Raw genomic sequence first — 19701 nt, 5'->3', positions numbered from 1 at the left:
TGAGATAAACAACGGCAGTTGGTGCCAGTCTATGAACGTTCTTTGAGCGGACAGGACTGACTCCCTGCTATCTGAAGAGAGATTTTTGGTATTTTTTCTTCAAGATGCGTTTTTACGTCAGCGAGGAGATGATATCACCTACAGCGAGCGAGGAGAGGTACAACGCCAACTCTAATAGGAGGAATAGCATCACTGATCTATCCTGTATGGTGATAGGTGGTGACTCCATATTGTAACCAATCTTTATTTTAGATTTCCAGGACGAGGAGGACAACGAGGTGGAGGACCAGGAGGAGGACAACGAGGAGGACCAGAAGGAGGACGAGGAGGTGGACCAGGAGGAGGACCAGAAGGAGGACAACGAGGAGGACCAGTAGGAGGACCAGAAGGAGGACGAGGAGGACAACGAGGAGGAGGACCAGTAGGAGGACGACCCAGCCGGAAGAGGAAGATCCAGCAGATCAGCTACTATGAGGAGACGTGAGTGAATCTACTGGAGGGTTAGTCAGGGATTGTAAAGCATGTCTGCTTTCTTTCAGAAAGAGTGCCACTCTTGTCCACAGTTTGTATGTGGTATTGCAGGTCAATTCCATTGAGGTGAATGGAGCAGAGCTATAATTCCATATATAACCTGAGGACAACTTCTTTCAATGCGGCACAGTGGGGCGGGCAGTCAAACTGGCGTGGCCTAGAGCACCAGTGTCCCAGGACTGTGGCACCTCTCTCCCCACCTTCCATCCAGCCTAGGCGCGTTCTGAAAGTCAAAGGAGATGGGGAGAGAGGTGCCGCAGGCCTAGGGCAGTGATGCTCTAGGCCAGTGATGGGCACCTTTCTGAGCTTGGTGTGTCAGCATTTGGCAAAAAAACAAGTATAACTCGAATGGTGTGTCACTTCTGGAAAAAAAACACCATAATTTTGTGTTATTTGTAGTTTAAATAACAAAAATACGTAATTGTAATATATGACTGTACTTAATAAACCACCGGACCCTCATCCCTCCCCATACACTACCATACCTGACCGTTTCTCTCTCTCACACACACACACACACACACACACAACCCCACCTGACCCCCATCCCTCCCCATACACTACCCTACCTGACCCTTCCACATACACTACCCTACCTGACCCCCCACCCCTCCCCATACACTACCCTACCTGACCCCCCCATCCCCACACACACTACCCCACCTGACCCCCATCCCCTCACACACTACCCTACCTGACCCCCATCCCCACACACACTACCCCACCTGATCTCCTTACGCACATACACACTACCACTACCCAACCTGACCCCATCCCTCCCCACATACACAATATCCCACCTGACCCATCCCCCGACCCCCATCCCTCCCCACATCCCTCCCCACACACACTTGCAATACTGCTGCAGTCCAGGATGCGGGCTGAGCGCCTGCCATGTTCTGTGTGACGTCCTTGCCCCCCAGCGTCACCTCCTCCCCCCGGCTGCCAAACATCCTTTCTCCACTGCCCACAATGGCGCTAACCTTAAATTACTGACACAGAGCGAGCGCTCATGACGACTTTTTAAAGGGGAACTACCAGCAGGTTACAAGAATCTTACCTGCTAATAGCCCCTTATTGCACAGGAGACGCTGAGGATGAAGGTATCTCTCTTACCTTCATCCTCTGCGCCATTCATGTCCACTAAGTCGTTTAATCCACACTCTGGTAGGACCGTTAGGGGCACCGGGGAGGTCATTAGCAGCCCTGCCCCGCCTCCCATAGCGCTGATCTGGCTGGCCCCTGGCTTCCTTTCATTATCATTAGACGGGGCAGATCGGTGCCATGGGAGGCGGGGCAGTGCTCCTAATGCCCCCCCCCCCCAGTGCTGCTAACAGTCCTAATGAAGCATGAACTAAACGATTATGTGGACAGGAACCGCGCCAAGGACGAAGGTAAAAGACATATCCTCATCCTCAGCATCTCCTGTGCAATAGGGACATATCAGCAAGATAGAGTTGTCTGCATTATATCCGCAGTCGGGGGTGGGGGTGTGAATTATATTATTTGATATTGAGAATCGAAATAAAAAAGAAAGGCTGGTATCGGTATAGAACTCAAAATTCTGGTATTGTAATATCACTAGTGCAAAGTGTGAACACATACTTACACCAAGAGCCTGGCTGTCAATGAGTGACGCCCCCTCCTATAGATTGTATGGGCACAGCTCCTGTATGATCCCCCTTACATAGCACAAGTACAGCCACACATCAGTCTCCTCCATGCTGTACCCTGCAGCACATCTCACTTACTTACCATTGTCTTTATTACAGAGGTATCAGCTCCGCTCTGATCCTTCCTCATGGAGACTCACATTGGGGATTACATGTCTCCTCCGCTCCACACATAACACAGCGAGGAGGAAAGTGCTGCAGTGTACAGCATGGAGGAGGCTGAGGGGACACATGGTGGAAGACATATGCACTATTCTATATCCATGTATTATGCAGTGATATATACTGTATATACAGAGATGTACCTGTCTGTGGCAGCCAGTGATCCCCCATAATACCCCACAGCAGTGACAGTCATAGACCCCCCAGGATAGTGTTATCTGTAACCACCCCCCTATGAGGGTGACTGCCATAGACCCCCATAACAATGACAGCTACAGGACAGACCACTCCCCTATAGTAGTAATAGCTATAGATCCCTCCATAACAATGGCTGCCATAGACTGCCACATGTAACCATGACAACCATGAACCTCTCCCATAATAGTGACACCCACTGTCTGCCCCCTATAGGACCCCATACAGAGAGTGACAGGACCCCCAGTAGTAGTAGTAGCAGGGTCCCCATAACATGGCCCCAGGGTCCAGGCATACACCACCTCTCCTCTGGCTGAGTAGGAAGCAGAATGGCTGCAGAGCCTGGGTCTCCCTGTAGGTAACACTGCCACCTGCTGGCTGCACCTGTCATACCTCCAGCAGCCTGGACATAGGGGCAGCGTCCTGCCTGAGGGGGAGGGGCCAGGAGGGGGAGGAGCCAGGAGGGGGATCCCTGTACAGGAGAAGTCACATATACAGGTATCTGAGGGGGAGGGGCCAGGAGGGGGATCCCTGTACAGGACAAGTCACATATACAGGTATCTGAGGGGGAGGGGCCAGGAGGGGGGGGGGATCCCTGTATAGGAGAAGTCACATATACAGCTATCTGAGGGGGAGGAGCCAGGAGGGGGATCCCTGTACAGGAGAGCTCACATATACAGGTATCTGAGGGGGAGGGGCCAGGAGGAGGGGGGGGGGGGGGTCCCTGTACAGGAGACGTCACATATACAGGTACCTGAGGGGGAGGGGCCAGGAGGAGGGGGAGGATCCCTGTACAGGAGAAGTCACAGAGCACAGCAGCACAGTACAGGCTGGAGAGTCACTGCAACCAGGATTCACCTCTTTCTCTCCCTGAGAATCTGATCACCTATGCTGACACAACAGCCAGAGGATAATGATGTGTTTACACAGAGAGATTTATCTGACAGATTTTTTTAAACCAAAGCCAGGAACAGACTATGAACAGGGAACAGGTCATAAAGGAAAGACTGAGATTTCTCCTCTTTTCAAATCCACTCCCGCCTTTGGCTTCCAAAATCTGTCAGATAAATCTATGTAAATGCACCATATTAGGGCCCTTTTACACAGAAAGATTATCTGACGGATTATCTGCCAAAGATTTGAAGCCAAAGCCAGGACTGGATTTGAAAAGAGAAATCTCAGGCTTTCCTTTATGACCTGTTCCCTGTTTATAGTCTGTTTCTGGCTTTGGCTTCAAATCTTTGGCAGATAATCTGTCAGATAATCCTTCTGTGTAAAAGGGCCCTAACAGTCTGATTGTGTGTGTGTGGGCTGGGGGAGGGGGGACACTTCTGTATAGCAGATTAGATGTCATGGTCACTAGTAGCCATGGAAAAATACAAATATTATGGGGTCAGAATATGACTTATAGCATTTATGTAATCTCTCAGGTTTCAGATTTTTCAAAGGAATAAAACAATAAAAACTATAAAGTTGCTATCGCTGTAACTGCACTGACCGGAACAATACGGATCACCTGATCACAATGTATGTAAATGTGTTGTAGAACATTTTACAGTAAAATAAAGGGCTTCTTTACAAAGTACAATTGGTACAGAAAAAACAACAACATATATATAAAAGTGTTATAATCCTTAGAAGATGAGGAAAATAAAATACTAAAGAATGAAAAATGGTCCGGTCCTTTATTTTTGAACCACCACCCAGTTCCCACGCACAGCGCCAGTTCTGCATGAAGCACTAGGGGCCCCCAGTGTGACCATCTCCCCTCTGTCATGTGTCTCTATTGATTCTAATGGAGCCACATCACAGAGGGGAGGTTACGCTGATATGGTTCCCAGCTGCATAGTACAGATCTACTGAGCAGCTCCCCGAGGCTATGAGCCGCAGCAGTACATTTACATGGGGGAAAAAGGAGCTTTATTCCGACACACAAGACCGGGAAGGGGAGGCAACTAGTCATCTGGACAGGGAGTCGCCCATGACTAGTTACGGCTCTCTGCCAACGAGCACAGTCTGCAGGGATGATTGACAGAGAGGCCACTAATGGGCCCCATCTGCAGGTTATCGCTGTCTGTTTAGTAGACAATACCATACTGGGTAGGATTAGATACACAGTTGAGCAGACAGTATCACATGATAGGATGAGATACAGTGGCTCAGCAGAGGGTATCACAGTTGATAAGCTACCCCAGTATTATCCCCCTTATAGATGCTACCCCAGTAATATCCCCCTTATAGATGCTACCCCAGTATTATCCCCCTTAAACTTGCCCCAGTGTTGTCCCCCTTATAGATGCCCCCCCCTCCTGTGTATTCTCCCTTATAGATGGGCAAAGCAGATAAGAAAAAAACAAAACAAAAAAAACATAACTCACCTAACACGCTCCCCCGTCATGGCTGTTGGCTTATGAGTTGCTCCTTGGGGGTGTCCCGGGCAGAGCACACACCAGGGAGCTTGGTTCACGCCAGGGCTGGAACTTTGGCACAGGCAGTGTCTCTAACACACACTCCCTGTGCCGATAGTCCCGGCCCCTGGCGCGCACTGAGCTCCCTGGTGTGTAAAGCCTGCGCGCGGCACAGGGGGCTGGGGCTTCCGGCACGGGCGGGGGGACCATATGCCAGCCTGGCTCGGCCCTGGCAGAGGCTGAGTAAATAGCGCAGCAGGTGGCCACGCTATTCTTACAGCCACTGCAGAGAGCCAGCACAAATGTACAGCCCACTGATCGGTAATCTGTACAGCCCAGCGGGCATTTGCCAACTGCGCCAGATTACCGATCCAGGCCTGATAAAGCTTATTCCCCTCATGTGGGCGCCTCAGTACCTGGCTCCATGCAGCACACTTTCTTCAGGCTCTTCTAGCAGAGAGGCAGGAGGTGACGGCCCTACCAGACCCTGTACAGGGGGGAGAGAGCGGCCTCTAGTAGCTGGAGGCAGAATATACAGCCTCCAGCCACATCTAGCAAGTTTGCTTTTCTATAATGCATTGGGGGCCATTACAGAGGGGCGGGGCTTGCTGGGACAGGAAGGGAGGAGCTGGTGGATGCTCAGACTTCTAGTTGGGGAGTGAGAGGAGTAGCAAAGAAAAGAGGTGACAGGATGGAGGTAACAGGAATATGGAAGAAGGAGAGGCCCCAGGAGCTGCAGTGCAGTGTGTAGCAGTGAGATTCCCAACTCAGACAGAGGGGGCAGCACAGAGACCATGCTGGAGCTTTGTGCACTACAGAACTTCTAGCAGGAATATAAGGGCAAAGAACATTGATAAAGGTAAATTCTAAAGTTCTATAACTTCATAAAAGCAGTGGATACAACAATATTTTGCCTGGACTTCCCCAGGGCCGTATTTGCCACTAGGCACCCGTGGTCCGGTGCCTAGGGCGGCGCCCTGCGGGGGACGGCACCCGCAGGGAACCCTTTTTTTTTATTATTTAAAAAAAAAAACCTCCATAGGCACCGGCCCACGGGTGCCTAGTCCGCGCCGGGGGAGGTGACGGGGCGGCCGGGAGCAGGATGGGCAGGCAGGCTGGTTCCCTCCCCCCATGCAGCGCCCAGGTCCAGGGTGCGAGGCTGGTGTTGAGCTTCCAGCACACACAGTCTGACAGAGGCCGGAAGCTCACAGCTGCAGTCCCGCGGTCCCGGATCTTCTCTCCTGCTCGGCGGCGCTCACGTGATGTGACGTCATCGCCGAGCAGGAGAGGAGATCCGGGACCGCGGGGCTGCAGCTGTGAGCTTCCGGCCGCTGTCGGGCTGTGTGTGCCGGAAGCTCAACCCCTGCCCCGCACCCCGCCCCCCGGACCCCGGCGCTGCATAGGGGGAGGGAACCAGCCTGCCTGCCCATCCTGCTCCCAGCCGCCCCGTCTCCCCCCCAGCCTCTCCCCCCTGTCCCACAGGGTCTGCCCGCCCCCCGGCCTCTCCCCCCTGCATCCTCAGCTGCTCCCCTGCTGGGGGGCAGCCTCTCCCCCTACCCTCAGCCTCTCCCCCTACCCCCCAGCCTCTCCCCTGCCCCCCAGACTCTCCCCTTCCCCCCAAGCCTCTCCCCTGACCCCCAGACTCTCCCCTTAACCCCCAGACTCTCCCCTTAACCCCCAGACTCTCCCCTTAACCCCCAGATTCTCCCCTTAACCCCCAGACTCTCCCCTTAACCCCCAGACTCTCCCCTGCCCCCCAGACTCTCCCCTGCCCCCCCAGACTCTCCCCTGCCCCCCCAGACTCTCCCCTGCCCCCCCAGACTCTCCCCTGCCCCCCCAGACTCTCCCCTGCCCCCCCAGACTCTCCCCTGCCCCCCCAGACTCTCCCCTGCCCCCCCAGACTCTCCCCTGCCCCCCCAGACTCTCCCCTGCCCCCCCAGACTCTCCCCTGCCCCCCCAGACTCTCTGCCTCTCCCCTGCCCCCCCAGACTCTCTGCCTCTCCCCTGCCCCCCCCAGCCTCTCCCCCGCCCCCCAGCCTCTCCCCCGACCCCCAGCCTCTCCCCCGACCCCCAGCCTCTCCCCTTAACCCCCAGACTCTCCCCTGCACCCCCCAACCTCTCCCCTGACCCCAGCGTCTCCCCTGCCCCCCAGCCTCACCCCTGCCCCCCTGCCTCTCCCCTGCCCCCCCAGCCTCTCTTCTGCCTCCCCTGCCCCCCCAGCCTCTCCCCCTAACCCCAAGCCTCTCTCCTGCCCCCTCAGCCTCTCCCCCTGCCCCCTCAGCCTCTCCCCCTGCCCCCTCAGCCTCTCCCCCTGCCCCCTCAGCCTCTTCCCCTGCCCCCTTAGCCTCTTCCCCTAACCCTCAGCCTCTCCCCTGCCCCCAGTGTCTCCCCTGCCCCCCAGTGTCTCTCCTGCCCCCCAGTGTCTCTCCTGCCCCCCAGTGTCTCCCCTGCCCCCCAGCGTCTCCCCTGCCCCCCAGCGTCTCCCCTGCCCCCCAGCGTCTCCCCTGCCCCCCAGCGTCTCCCCTGCCCCCCAGCGTCTCCCCTGCCCCCCAGCGTCTCCCCTGCCCCCAGCCTCTCCCCCCTGCATTCTCAGTTGCTCCCCTGCCTCCCAGCCCCTCCCCCTGACCCCCAGATTCTCCCTTTGACCCCCAGCCTCTCCCCCTGCCCTCAGCCTCTTCCCCTGAATCCCAGCTTCTCCCCTGCCCCCCTACCGCTTCCCCTGACCCCCAGCCTCTCCCCCTGAACCCCAGCTTCTCCCCTGAGCCCCAGCCCCCCCTGAACCCCAGCTTTTCCCCTGCCACCCTAGATGCCCCTTCCTGCTGCTCCCCTGCCCCCCAGCTGCTCTCCCTGGTTCCCCCAGCTGCTCTCCCTGGTTCCCCCAGCTTCTCCCCCTGTCACCCCCAGCTGCCTCTCTTCCCCAGTCTCCCTTCCCCTGTCCCCCCCAGCTGCCTCCCTTCCCCAGTCACCCCCAGCTGCCTCCCTTCCTCAGTCCCCCCAGCTGCCTCCCTTCCCCAGTCACCCCCAGCTGCCTCCCTTCCTCAGTCCCCCCCAGCTGCCTCCCTTCCCCAGTCCCCCCCCCCAGCTGCCTCCCTTCCCCAGCCCCCCCCCAGCTGCCTCCCTTCCCCAGTCCCCCCCCCAGCTGCCTCCCTTCCCCAGTCCCCCCCCCAGCTGCCTCCCTTCCCCAGTCCCCCCCCCAGCTGCCTCCCTTCCCCAGTCCCCCCCCCAGCTGCCTCCCTTCCCCAGTCCCCCCCCCCGCTGCCTCCCTTCCCCAGTCCCCCCCCCAGCTGCCTCCCTTCCCCAGTCCCCCCCCAGCTGCCTCCCTTCCCCAGTCCCCCCCCAGCTGCCTCCCTTCCCCAGTCCCCCCCCAGCTGCCTCCCTTCCCCAGTCCCCCCCCCAGCTGCCTTCCTTCCCCAGTCCCCCCCCCAGCTGCCTTCCTTCCCCAGTCCCCCCCCAGCTGCCTCCCTTCCCCAGTCCCCCCCCAGCTGCCTCCCTTCCCCAGTCCCCCCCCCCAGCTGCCTCCCTTCCCCAGTCCCCCCCCCCAGCTGCCTCCCTTCCCCAGTCCCCCCCCCAGCTGCCTCCCTTCCCCAGTCCCCCCCAGCTGCCTCCCTTCCCCAGTCCCCCCCCCCAGCTGCCTCCCTTCCCCCAGCTGCCTCCCTTCCCCAGCCCCCCCCCATAGCTGCCTCCCTTCCCCAGTCCCCCCCCCAGCTGCCTCCCTTCCCCAGCCCCCCCCCCAGCTGCCTCCCTTCCCCAGTCCCCCCCCCCCAGCTGCCTCCCTTCCCCAGTCCCCCCCCCCCAGCTGCCTCCCTTCCCCCAGCTGCCTCCCTTCCCCAGCCCCCCCCATAGCTGCCTCCCTTCCCCAGTCCCCCCCCCCGCTGCCTCCCTTCCCCAGTCCCCCCCCCCCCTGCCTCCCTTCCCCAGTCCCCCCCCCCAGCTGCCTCCCTTCCCCCGTCCCCCCCCCCGCTGCCTCCCTTCCCCAGTCCCCCCCCCCAGCTGCCTCCCTTCCCCCGTCCCCCCCCCCGCTGCCTCCCTTCCCCAGTCCCCCCCCCCAGCTGCCTCCCTTCCCCAGTCCCCCCCCAGCTGCCTCCCTTCCCCAGTCCCCCCCCCAGCTGCCTCCCTTCCCCAGTCCCCCCCCCCAGCTGCCTCCCTTCCCCAGTCCCCCCCCCAGCTGCCTCCCTTCCCCAGTCCCCCCCCCAGCTGTAGTGTACTGACACAGCCCTGCGGTCACTGCAGTACACTAGCGCAAACTTTTAAACTAGGACCCAACTACAAGAGCTGCAGGCACTACAACTCCCAGCATATGCTGAGGGCTGTAGACTGTCAGTAAATGCTGGGAGTTGTAGTGCCTGCAGCTGTTGTAGTTGGGTCCTAGGTGCATTATACACTGGAGGCTTTGTGGGAGATCAGAATACATAGATCTGTGGGGGCTCAGTGTGTGGAAGTGACCCCAGAACAGCACTAATAGGGGATAGAACAAAAACATCTACCCCTATCCCTATTAGTGATGTTCTGGGGTCACGTCCCTGCACTGAGCCCCCACAGATCTATGTATTCTTATATGCCACAACGCCTCCAGGACCCAACTACAACAGCTGCAGGCACTACAACTCCCAGAACAGTCTGCAGACTGTCAGTACATGCTGGGAGTTGTAGTGCCTGCAGCTGTTGTAGTTGGGTCCTAGGTGCATTATACACTGGATGCTTTGTGGCATATAAGTATACATAGATCTGTGGGGGCTGTGCAGGGAAGTGACCCCAGAACATCACTAATAGGGGATAGGGGATTTGTTCTATCCCCTATTAGTGCTGTTCTGGGGTCACTTCCATACACTGAGCCCCCACAAATCTCTGTATTGTTATATGCCACAAAGCCTCCAGTGTATAATGCACCTAGGACCCAACTACAACAGCTGCAGGCACTACAACTCCCAGCATGTACTGACAGTCTGCAGCCCTCAGGATATGCTGGTAGTTGTAGTAAAGTAGTACAATTCTATGATAGCTGCCGCTGTAGACAGATGGGGGGCGGGCGCCTCTGCGTGCAAAGTGCCTAGGGCAGCATGAACTCTAAATACAGGCATGGACTTCCCTATAGATCATGGGGACAGTCTGCCAGCTCCACAGCTGGTGTAGACTTCTGTGACTACCATGTGGAGGCCTCAGACCTGCCGTGCACTTCTTAGTATAATCCGGCGTGGGGCAGGGCTTTATGTAAGATTGATATACAGGTACGCCAGGCTTAATAAATCCCCCCAAGAAGTCTACTTTTACTATACATGCTGGTAAATCCTGTTACATGTACATAACATTTGTATATGTGCATAGTTGCCAACAGTCTCGTTTTCGCCGGGACTGTCCCGGCTAAGTAATGTCCCAGGTTTGTCCCGGTAAGCCCTGCCCCCTGTGACGGCCCCCAATGCATTGAAGCCTAAGCATAGGCTTTTTGGGCTGGAGGCTGTATATTCTGCCTCCAGCCACCAGAGGCCGCTCTCTCCTCCCAGCTACAGGGCCTGACAGTGAGGTCACTCACTCCTGCCTCTGGGATAGAAGAGCAAGATGGCTGCCTGCTGCAGGGAGCCAGGTAATAAGGTGACCACATGAGGGGGATTATGAAGGACTGGAATACACTGTATACCAGTCACAGCTCTGATTACTAGTCTTCCAGTATACTAGCCTCTGACACCAATGTATAGTTTATAATCCCCCTCATGAGGGCCCCTCAGTATACCACCTGTATTATACAGTGCTGTGAGACTGCTGGTATACTGAGGAGCCCACATGAGGGGGATAATGCTGAAGGAGATTAAGCTGCATACACTGGTGTCAGAGGCTAGTATACTGGAAGACTGGTAATCAGAGCTGTGCAATGATAGGGTTTTCTACGGCCGATATTCACTGAATTGCGGCCGCAGAAAACTGACATGTCAGTTATTTGCGGGTCCGCATGGGATCCCGGCAGGAGCGTATACTATGTGTATATACGCTCCGTCCAGGATCCCATAGCAGATAAGGCTATATTCACAGGAGCATAACGTACGGCCATTGTTGTCAGCTCCAGTTGTCTGCTCCAGTCTCCTCCAGCTACATCCAGTCTCCTCCAGCTACATCCAGTCTCCTCCAGCTACCCCCATGACTCCTAGCTGCACCCCTGCTCCTCATCTGTTCCTGTACTACTACACCCCTCATCTATTCCTGTACTACTACAACAGCCCTCATCCTTTTGTATTGTTCTGACTGTAAAGTTCTAACTGGAAAATTCTGGAACTTTGTATTTTACTTCTATTTAAAAATCTCAAGTCTCCCCATACATATCAGCTGCTGTATGCCCTGCAGAAAATGTTTTCTTTTCAGTCTGACACAGTGCTCTCTGCTGACACCTCTGTCCAAAACAGGAACTGTCTAGAGCAGCAGAAACCCCCCATAGAAAACCTTTCCTGCTCTGGACAGTTCATGTAACAGACAGAGATGGCAGCAGATAGCACCGTGTCAGACTGAAAAGAATACACAACTTACTGCTGGACATACAGCAGCTGATAAGTACTGAAAGGCTTGAGATTTTTAAATAGAAGTAAATTTCAAGTCTATATAATTTTCTGAAATTATATGAAAGAAAATGATTTTTGCTGGATTACCCCTTTTAATGAGGCTACACTACAGTACCTTTTAAACCATCATTACAACTATGGTAACTGCAGGGCTGTGACCTTCCATGAGCGTCTTGGCCTCATCATATGGCTGAGTGTCTAGATGAGGAGGAGAGGCCATCAGATATTACAGGATAACCCCTTAAATTGTCTGAATTAGAGAATTATTTTCTTTTAATGGACTATTAGTATTGTGACACCTTACCCTTCTCCCACAGTACATCAGCCATCCCAGGAGAGCCGCCAGAGAAGAAGAGGAAGAAGATGGTGGAGCCGATCCCACAGACAGAGGTTTTTGCCACTTTCTTCAGGATCCTTGGTAAGACTTATTGCAAAGACACCAACCTACACACAATTACATGAGCAGCCCCTCTTGGGTGTTTCCCATCCAGCACTAACTGCTAGGACCTGAGAAACCTCCAATCCTAATAGTTTAAAGGGATACAGTCACCCACTTTCTGTATGAGGACACAGCTGTAAAGCCTAAATTGGGCAGTTTTCATACCTTACTTTATTAAAGATTTCTTGGTGCTTGGTCCAGTGAAAAGTACTTTTTAACTTTGGTGGTAGGGCCTAAGGCATCGGTGTGGGCAGAGCTAAGTGGCGCGATGGACATGGAGCCCCGTCCAGGTGGCACAAACCAAACAATAAAAAGCATTTTTCACTGGACCAAGCACCAAGAGATCTATAATAAAGTAAGGTATAAAAACTGCTGAATTTAGGCTTTACAGCTGTGTAGAGAAGTGACATTAGAGCTGGGGACTCTGGGGTCTTTCATTCTAATATACCCATCAGTCACACATTACTCTATGTTCCTCCTGCTGCTTCTTACAATATGTTTTGTCCGTTTTGTCATTTTCTTGTGATCACAGATGGTGAAATTTATTGAGTGAAATGATAATATTACAATAATGTTATTTCTGCTCTTTTTAGAGGACAGCCACATCCGTCAATTCCTGGCCAGGGATCGCTGTTACAAGATCTCGGACAAGGTAGTATAACATTATAAAGAGAGAGACACATGACTGTACAGGACAGAATCCCCACCAGATGTGCAGGTTATGTGGTCATTATATTACTGAATTACATGTATATGCATGGCTTATGTGCTAAAAGTCATTGGGCAATATTTTTTTAAACAGTTTTGCTCCATTTGGTTTCTGCAGCATTCATGTATTACAGACGTCCAGGATAAAGCCCCAACATGTCCATCAGTTGTATCTGGTATTGCAGCTTATCTTCACTGCAGTGAATGGCAGTAAGCTGCAATACCACATACACACATACATATACACACATACACACACACACATATATATATAAACATGTACACACACACAGCCATGTTTGTCTCTCTGACCCTGTGTAGCCACTATCAGTATTGTAGAAATCTACTAGCAGCCTCTAACTTTCTTCTCATCCTACTAGTACCTCCTGGCAATCGTTCTCGAGTACTTGTGGAGAGCGAGGATAAGTACCGAGAATTATAGACGATACTTCTTTCCAGCCCTGTGAGTTTCTTTTCTCTCACCTGATATGTATATACATGCTGATGAATAAAGTGTAAAATAAGTTATAGAACTTGAATATCCTTGTATATAACTTGTATAATATTTTCTGCCAGGTTTCTAGCCAACCAGATGGAGGAGGAAGAAGACTTTCTGCATGAGATCTACCCGTGGGACCTTGGAAGCAATTGGAAGATGAAGACCGAAGACCTGCACGAGAGACGCAACCAGTTGCTCATCCGCCTTGGATTCCGTGCTTGGGTAGACCGGGACACCTGCGACTTCGTAAGTAAAGAGGAAAAAAATATGTCCAGTCTGTGTGGAATCTCTGGTAATAATTGTATTGTAACTCATAGACTATTTCTTTCTAGATCATGGCCAAACATCGCTTACACTGGGCATGGGCAAGAGACCGGCAGATCCACCACAGCCGGTCCAACCGCGATTTTAGGAGAGATGAGAGCGAGTTCACCATCTACGGCCCAGAGAGGATCCCACCATCGTGCGCCCTTTGTAAGAACTGCCAGATGGAGAGCAAGGTGACACCCGGCACCGCAGAGTCATGAACATCACAGGTGAGTAAAAGGCTGGTGTGGAAGAAGAGTTTAAAGCAAATGTACCATCAATGGAGCCTCGTCACACTGGGGAGGTTCCGCCTCCAGTGCTTTAGGCCGGGCCAGTGCCTGAGAATAGACTGGTGTCATGTGCGGGAATCGGGCTGCGGTTCAAAAAAAGGACCACAGCACTGGCATCCCCGCACCTGTGCCAGTCTATTCATGAAAAATCTTAGAGAGCTGTACCTGATGGTATGTTCGCTTTAAACTTAAAGTGTCACTGTCATTGCAAATAACTTTTGACATGCCACAGAGATATGTCAAAAGTTTTGATCAATCTGGGTCTTCAAACCCTGACCGACTTTGAGAGCGAGCTGGGAGAAGCCTGTGCTCAGTCTGGCTCTGTTTCCATCGATACAGAGCGGGATAGCACAATCCTCTTCCCGCTTCTTCTTACGATCGGTCAGTATCTGAACACTTAGACCCGAACTGATCAATTCTTCTGAGATGTCTCTGATATGTTGAAAGTTTTTTTGTAACGACAGTGGCACTTCAAACACAGAACAAATAGTAGGTTTATTTCAGGATTGTTTCAAACATACACACTAGCTCTGACATAAGTAAAACTTATACTTGTGGACATACATATTCAAAAGCCTGAGACACTATGTAAACGAGCACTGATCAGCTAGATTGGTTTTCACTTACAGAGCCTATTACACAGCTTGATGAGCCGCCTGCCTCATGTCTCCTAGTACACAAGGAGATGTGTGGCCGACAGCAGATTTTATGACATGTTTTAAGTGAATGATCAGCCTATGAGTGTCTGCTCATTTTTGATCACTGGCTCTATTACATAGGGTGATAACTTTCTGATTTTGCAGATAATCACTCTTTGTAATAAGCCCTTTACCTAAAGGGACACTCTGGCGCTGATAAAAATCAATCAGTCATAAACATAATTTTTACACTTACCATCCCTCCGGAGTCTGTCTCTGTTTGAATTTCCCGCTGTTTGCAGGTCCCTGAAGCTCAAGTTGGTGGCTTCATTTTTTCTTTACTTCCTGGTTTGGGCTTTTCCATGATGCACTTTGTCTCCTGTGATGTCTAAGTGACTCTGGAAAACTGTTAGATGGCTTACAACCTGTGTCATCTGACAAAGGGAAGCTGGCTATATAGAGCTTAGACCCGGCTCTCTCTTGATGATGTCATTGTCACAAAATGGCTTCCACAGAGCAGCATGGGGTCACCAGTCATTAGGTAAGAATGAGTTTAGTTCACTTTCTGGTGGAGGATTGAGGGGGGGGGGGAAGATAGGGAAGGGGGGCAGATAGGTCACTGAAGCATATTACAGTTATATAACTTTGTAATGTGTTTTAATTACTGGGAAAAAGCTTTTCGCTGGAGTACCCAGGTAAAGACTAGGATTTGATGATAGAGGGCTTCTTCCTTCTTTACTATCTCAGGCAATTGGGAGTATTAAGAACCTGCAAAGGCAGCAGACACATAGTGTAGAGGAATGGATTAAATTTCTGTTTTCATTATTATATACTTAATCTTATTCATGCAGATATGGAGAAATGAGATGAAGTATGCATTGAATTAATTGATTCATAAAAAAAAATCTTTTCCGCCATTCATTTCTGGCATATAGCATGACATGCATTGCTTCACTCATTGACAGTTTGGTTTCTTCAGTAAACATGTATAACTTTTCTAATCCTTTTTTTTCTTATACCTAGCATGTGCTGTTGCCAGGATGGGGGCCAAACACTTCAAGATCAGCTAGGACATGAAGATCCAGAAGCCTACAGGATGAGGTTGTATGCTTCATATACACACACATCTGCATTTTACACATAGTGTTACCTCCCTTTAGTATGCCCAGAGGAAGGGTAGTACAGTGGCCATGGATTCCCTTCAGGTTTCCTCCACAGGGGGTTTTTCCTGACCTGAGTGTTGCTGTACTGGGAGGTAGCAACCACAACACAACAACACATACAATAAATTTCACATTATTCAACATTAATTACTGTGTGTGTCATTTCTTTAGTGTCTGTGTGTGGATTTAAAGGGACTGTCTCATCGCAGTTTTTCTCTATTTTGGGTCATGTTGGAGGGGGGGGGGGTCTCAAGCAGAGGACAGCACATTGTTTATGCATCATCACCACCATTAAGGTTTTATTTAATTGCTTTATGAGCAGATTTCAAGCAGATAAATAAAGCCATTGCAACTTTTCTACTCACACATGGTTCTGTCATAAGGTTTAGTTCATCACCTGGACAATCGTTGTTCTGTGCTGAACATTGAATGCTTACAGTATGTGCATACAGGCTCAGACTGGCTTGGGAAATTAGCTCCATGGGCTACAAACTAAAGTGGGCCTGCAAGTTGGCGTCAGCACCCGGGAAACCTAGGCCCAGGGTTGTAGCTAGGATTCACAGGGCCCCATAGCAAAAAACTGTACAGGCCAAAAGATAAAGGCATAGTATGATAAAAGAGCAATTTTAAACACAGGGTTTTTTTTTTTTTGCTTTTTAAAAGGTTTACATTATTTAAAAGCCATCAAACAAAATAAAAGTTATAAAAGTTGTCTATTGTTGTAATCGTACTGACTTGAGGAACATAGTTAACATGCCAATTAAGTCTGTCATTACAATTGGTTTAGCAAAAACTAAGGCCTGTGGGTCTGTAGGGGAAAAAATGCAAGTGCTATGGCCTTTTAAACATGAAAAAGCAAAAGTGAAAAAAACGAAAATTGGCTCCATCATCAAAGGGTGAAAAGCAGAAGAAAAAAAATGAAAGACCACAGAAACATAAAATGATTTTATTTACCAATGTCAGGAACCAGATGACGGGGACAAGACAAGACAGTGAGCCCTGATGCTGAACCCACCAACTGTCCCTACCTACTTCCCTTAAACTGCCCTAGGCGGCCACAGACAACCACAAAGGCGGTCCCTGTACTAGTATAGGTGCACACAGAACAAGACAGACAAACAAACACAATAGAGAATAGTAAACAGTCCGGGTCACAACAATCTGGCAGCAAAAGTACAAAATCAGAATCCAATAGACGTAGTCAAAGTCCAGGCAATATGGTCAGGGGCAGGCGGCAAGCAAGGGAGGTCAAGGAATAAGGCAAAAATCAGTGATAGCAAATACACAGAAGATACAAGCAGGCAGAGACTAAGTCAATAACCAGCAATAAGTGCACAGACAGGTTTTTTATATAGGTGGCCAGGGCTCTGGTCCAGAATGTAATTGGACCATCCCCCTGATCTCCAAGCACAGACAGCTGAGAACAAAACAAAACCACTGGCAGGATGACCTGTCAGTCACAGCAGAACCAGAACACAGATTAACCCTGACATGGCCAGACAGAAATCAGCAGGTGCAGTCGGGTGTGTCCACCAAACCAAGTGAGCAGATAAACCAGTGTTCAGACACTGCAAAACAAAAAACAGAAACAGAATATGAGAAATTAAGTGCCTTCTCTGCCGCACAGCATGAGCCGGGGGGGGGCACATAACGCTCCGCAAAGATACCATCCTGACAGTTTGTCTATGGAGCTCTGTGGGGTGCTCTTTGTTTGCACACTGATCTGTAGACATTATTTGTAGCATTTTCGGATAGATGGGACTTTTTTTATCACTTTTTTTCTTAGATTAGCATTGAGAGAAGCTCCAGTAAATACCCAAGCTGTCCGGTTCAGCCACATTTACTGGAGTTTCACTATAAGCTATCTGGGATGTATGGTGACCAAAAAGCATTAGCTCTGGTATTGGGTGTTTTTTCCTTTACAGACTTCACCTTGCGGAGTCAATAACATTATTAATTCTGCCAGGTATGAAGAAGGCTCTGCTCCATACTTCCTCCATTCACTTCTGTCATACATGTACAGAGGAATGCATTAAGGGGATAAAAACAGGGTTTCGGCCATACCGGCTACACTGCTTTTTTTTTTTTTTTTATGTTTTATTCACTCAAGATTTGGACATTGGCTTACAGAGGAGCCATTTATAGATGACACTAGATACAGTATTCTTTTATTTGGAGAAGAGTTTTTTTTTACATACTTTGTCCTTCTCAGCATACAGTAGACTTAGAGAATATCTAATAGTGGGTTCTCCACATAGAGATTCAATATCTTCCAAGAGAAGTTTCCAACATAATATCTATAAACGACTCTTTTGCTTCCTCCATCTAGTTATATCAGGCATAGTATTACTGTAATATTTAATGTATGCAGTGGCATAGCTACCATGAAGGCAGGTCATGCGACTGCTATTGGGCCTGTGCAGTAAGGGGGCCCAGGAAAGCGTGGTTTGCCTTCATGATATGCCACTGACTGACCACCAGGGACCCAGAGAGGGAGTGGGACCTGCCAATGTACTGTTCAGCCCACTGTTGCAGCGTGAGCTGGCTAAACATCAGAAGAAGAGGAACATGGAAGCAGGACCTGCCAGCATCTTGCACACAGAGGAGAGTGTTAAAGGACCTTTTCACATGACCCGCAGGTCCTCAATAGTATTGTGTGAAGATCAGCCCAACTACAGGTGGGGGAAAGACTGGGAGTTGTAAGTGCTATGTATGTGTCAGTGTGTGTATGTATGTATCTGTGGGTTCAGTTAGTTACAGGTTCCATGGGCCCCATACAGTTTTTTTGTTATGGGGCCCCATGAATCCTAGCTACGCCCCTGAATATACATTGTCTAAGAAAATACTAACTTGCACTTAAAATAATAACCTGGATCTTATAGTTCTGATGCTGATGTAAGGGATAAGCTGAAGATTGCCAGGCAGGCGGGAACCAAGAGAAGCCACATGTTGGATCACACGTCACCTCTATTCAGTCTCCAAAAGGTCCTCTCTTTTATAATGTTAAGAGGTGGAGGAGGAGTTTTGACCATTTAAATGGTTAATTAGCTGTGTGCGGCGATCAGCGTGACCCCTCTCTGAACCCCCCCCCCCAGCAGCGCCATGATGTAAGGTTATGTCATGGGTCGTTAAGGGACTAATATGTAAAAATTAACCTGTTTTGGTGGTAGATGGCTGTTGGGGTTCATACGCATTCGGAGGTATAGAAAGAAAGAATGGCCTTTTCCACATGTATTTCTTTAAAGGAGTAATAGCAACAGATTTTCTACCTGGGAAGTAAAGATGCAATGATTTTTTGCAAGGTGTCAAAAAAACTATTCCATTTTGGGAAGTAGCAACAGGATTGGTGCAATAGAAAGGTGTGCAAAAGTGATACAAAACTCTCTATGTACTGCTTTCTCATAGCAATTGGTGTACCACAAATAATCACTGGCTCACTAAACTTGCAGAATGTTTAACAAAATTCAGACCAAGGAAAGGGTTTGGTTTGTTTATCTCTAATATTGGTAATCTTATACTTATTCCACAATGTGGACCCAATTTATTGACTGTATTGGGGCTGCAAGGCCTGGTCCCAATGCGGTCTAAATGAAAAATTTTCACCAAGGAATCCTATGGTTACTTCAGTCCACAGCTATCTGAATAATACCTAACACAGGATTTCCATTGTATCAGTGATGTGATATCTACTGTTATTACAGTATATAAAGCTGCTGAGATATACAATAAGTTCCTAGTCATGGTGACTGTCTATACCGTATCTTTAATGTGCTAAGTAAATGCAGAAAGCCATCGACCTTGAGATGTCTCTGTATATACCGTGAATGTGCTGAATCACCCTGTGGTTGAAGGAAAACTGAAAGGACATTACAAGCTCCTCAAGTACAAAACATGAATGGAAGGATCCCTAACTTTATTATATGTATTTGATCAGAGCCACCGCCGAGTGAATATTAATGTGAAACAAACACAGCAAATAATCCATATAAAACAACTGCTTATAAAATACAATACATTATCATAGATAACCTGTCACATGAAACAACACCAGTTACCATCTATTGAAAATCCTCTATTCCTAGTTTATACAATCTCCCATTCATAGTTTAGGTAATGATTCTTCCCTAAGTGCCCCACATAGTAACTG

At 50.3% G+C, this 19701-nt stretch overlaps 1 protein-coding gene across 1 annotated transcript; it reads left to right on the top strand.

Moving 5' to 3' along the window:
* Positions 1-405: 405 nt before the first annotated feature.
* Positions 406-15690, top strand: LOC138798516 (speedy protein 1-B-like). The gene is made up of 7 exons (XM_069979012.1): positions 406-480; positions 11829-11929; positions 12544-12602; positions 13039-13121; positions 13235-13403; positions 13490-13693; positions 15415-15690. The coding sequence occupies exons 2-6, from the start codon at positions 11875-11877 to the stop codon at positions 13682-13684; spliced, it is 561 nt and encodes a 186-aa protein (XP_069835113.1). The 5' UTR covers positions 406-480; positions 11829-11874; the 3' UTR covers positions 13685-13693; positions 15415-15690.
* The last annotated feature ends 4011 nt before the right edge of the window (positions 15691-19701 follow it).

Source organism: Dendropsophus ebraccatus, chromosome 8, assembly GCF_027789765.1.
Source record: "Dendropsophus ebraccatus isolate aDenEbr1 chromosome 8, aDenEbr1.pat, whole genome shotgun sequence".
NCBI lineage: Eukaryota > Metazoa > Chordata > Amphibia > Anura > Hylidae > Dendropsophus > Dendropsophus ebraccatus.
Note: the sequence above shows the minus strand (reverse complement) of the source record. Positions and strands in the feature narration are given on the sequence as shown.

Excerpts from the sequence above, each read along its gene's own strand:
- LOC138798516 (XM_069979012.1), top strand. The coding sequence starts at position 11,875 with ATGGTGGAGCCGATCCCACAGACAGAGGTTTTTGCCACTTTCTTCAGG. Across the intron at positions 11,930-12,543 it reads CACTTTCTTCAGGATCCTTG|AGGACAGCCACATCCGTCAA; the intron begins GTAAGACTTATT and ends TGCTCTTTTTAG. Across the intron at positions 13,404-13,489 it reads ACCGGGACACCTGCGACTTC|ATCATGGCCAAACATCGCTT; the intron begins GTAAGTAAAGAG and ends ATTTCTTTCTAG.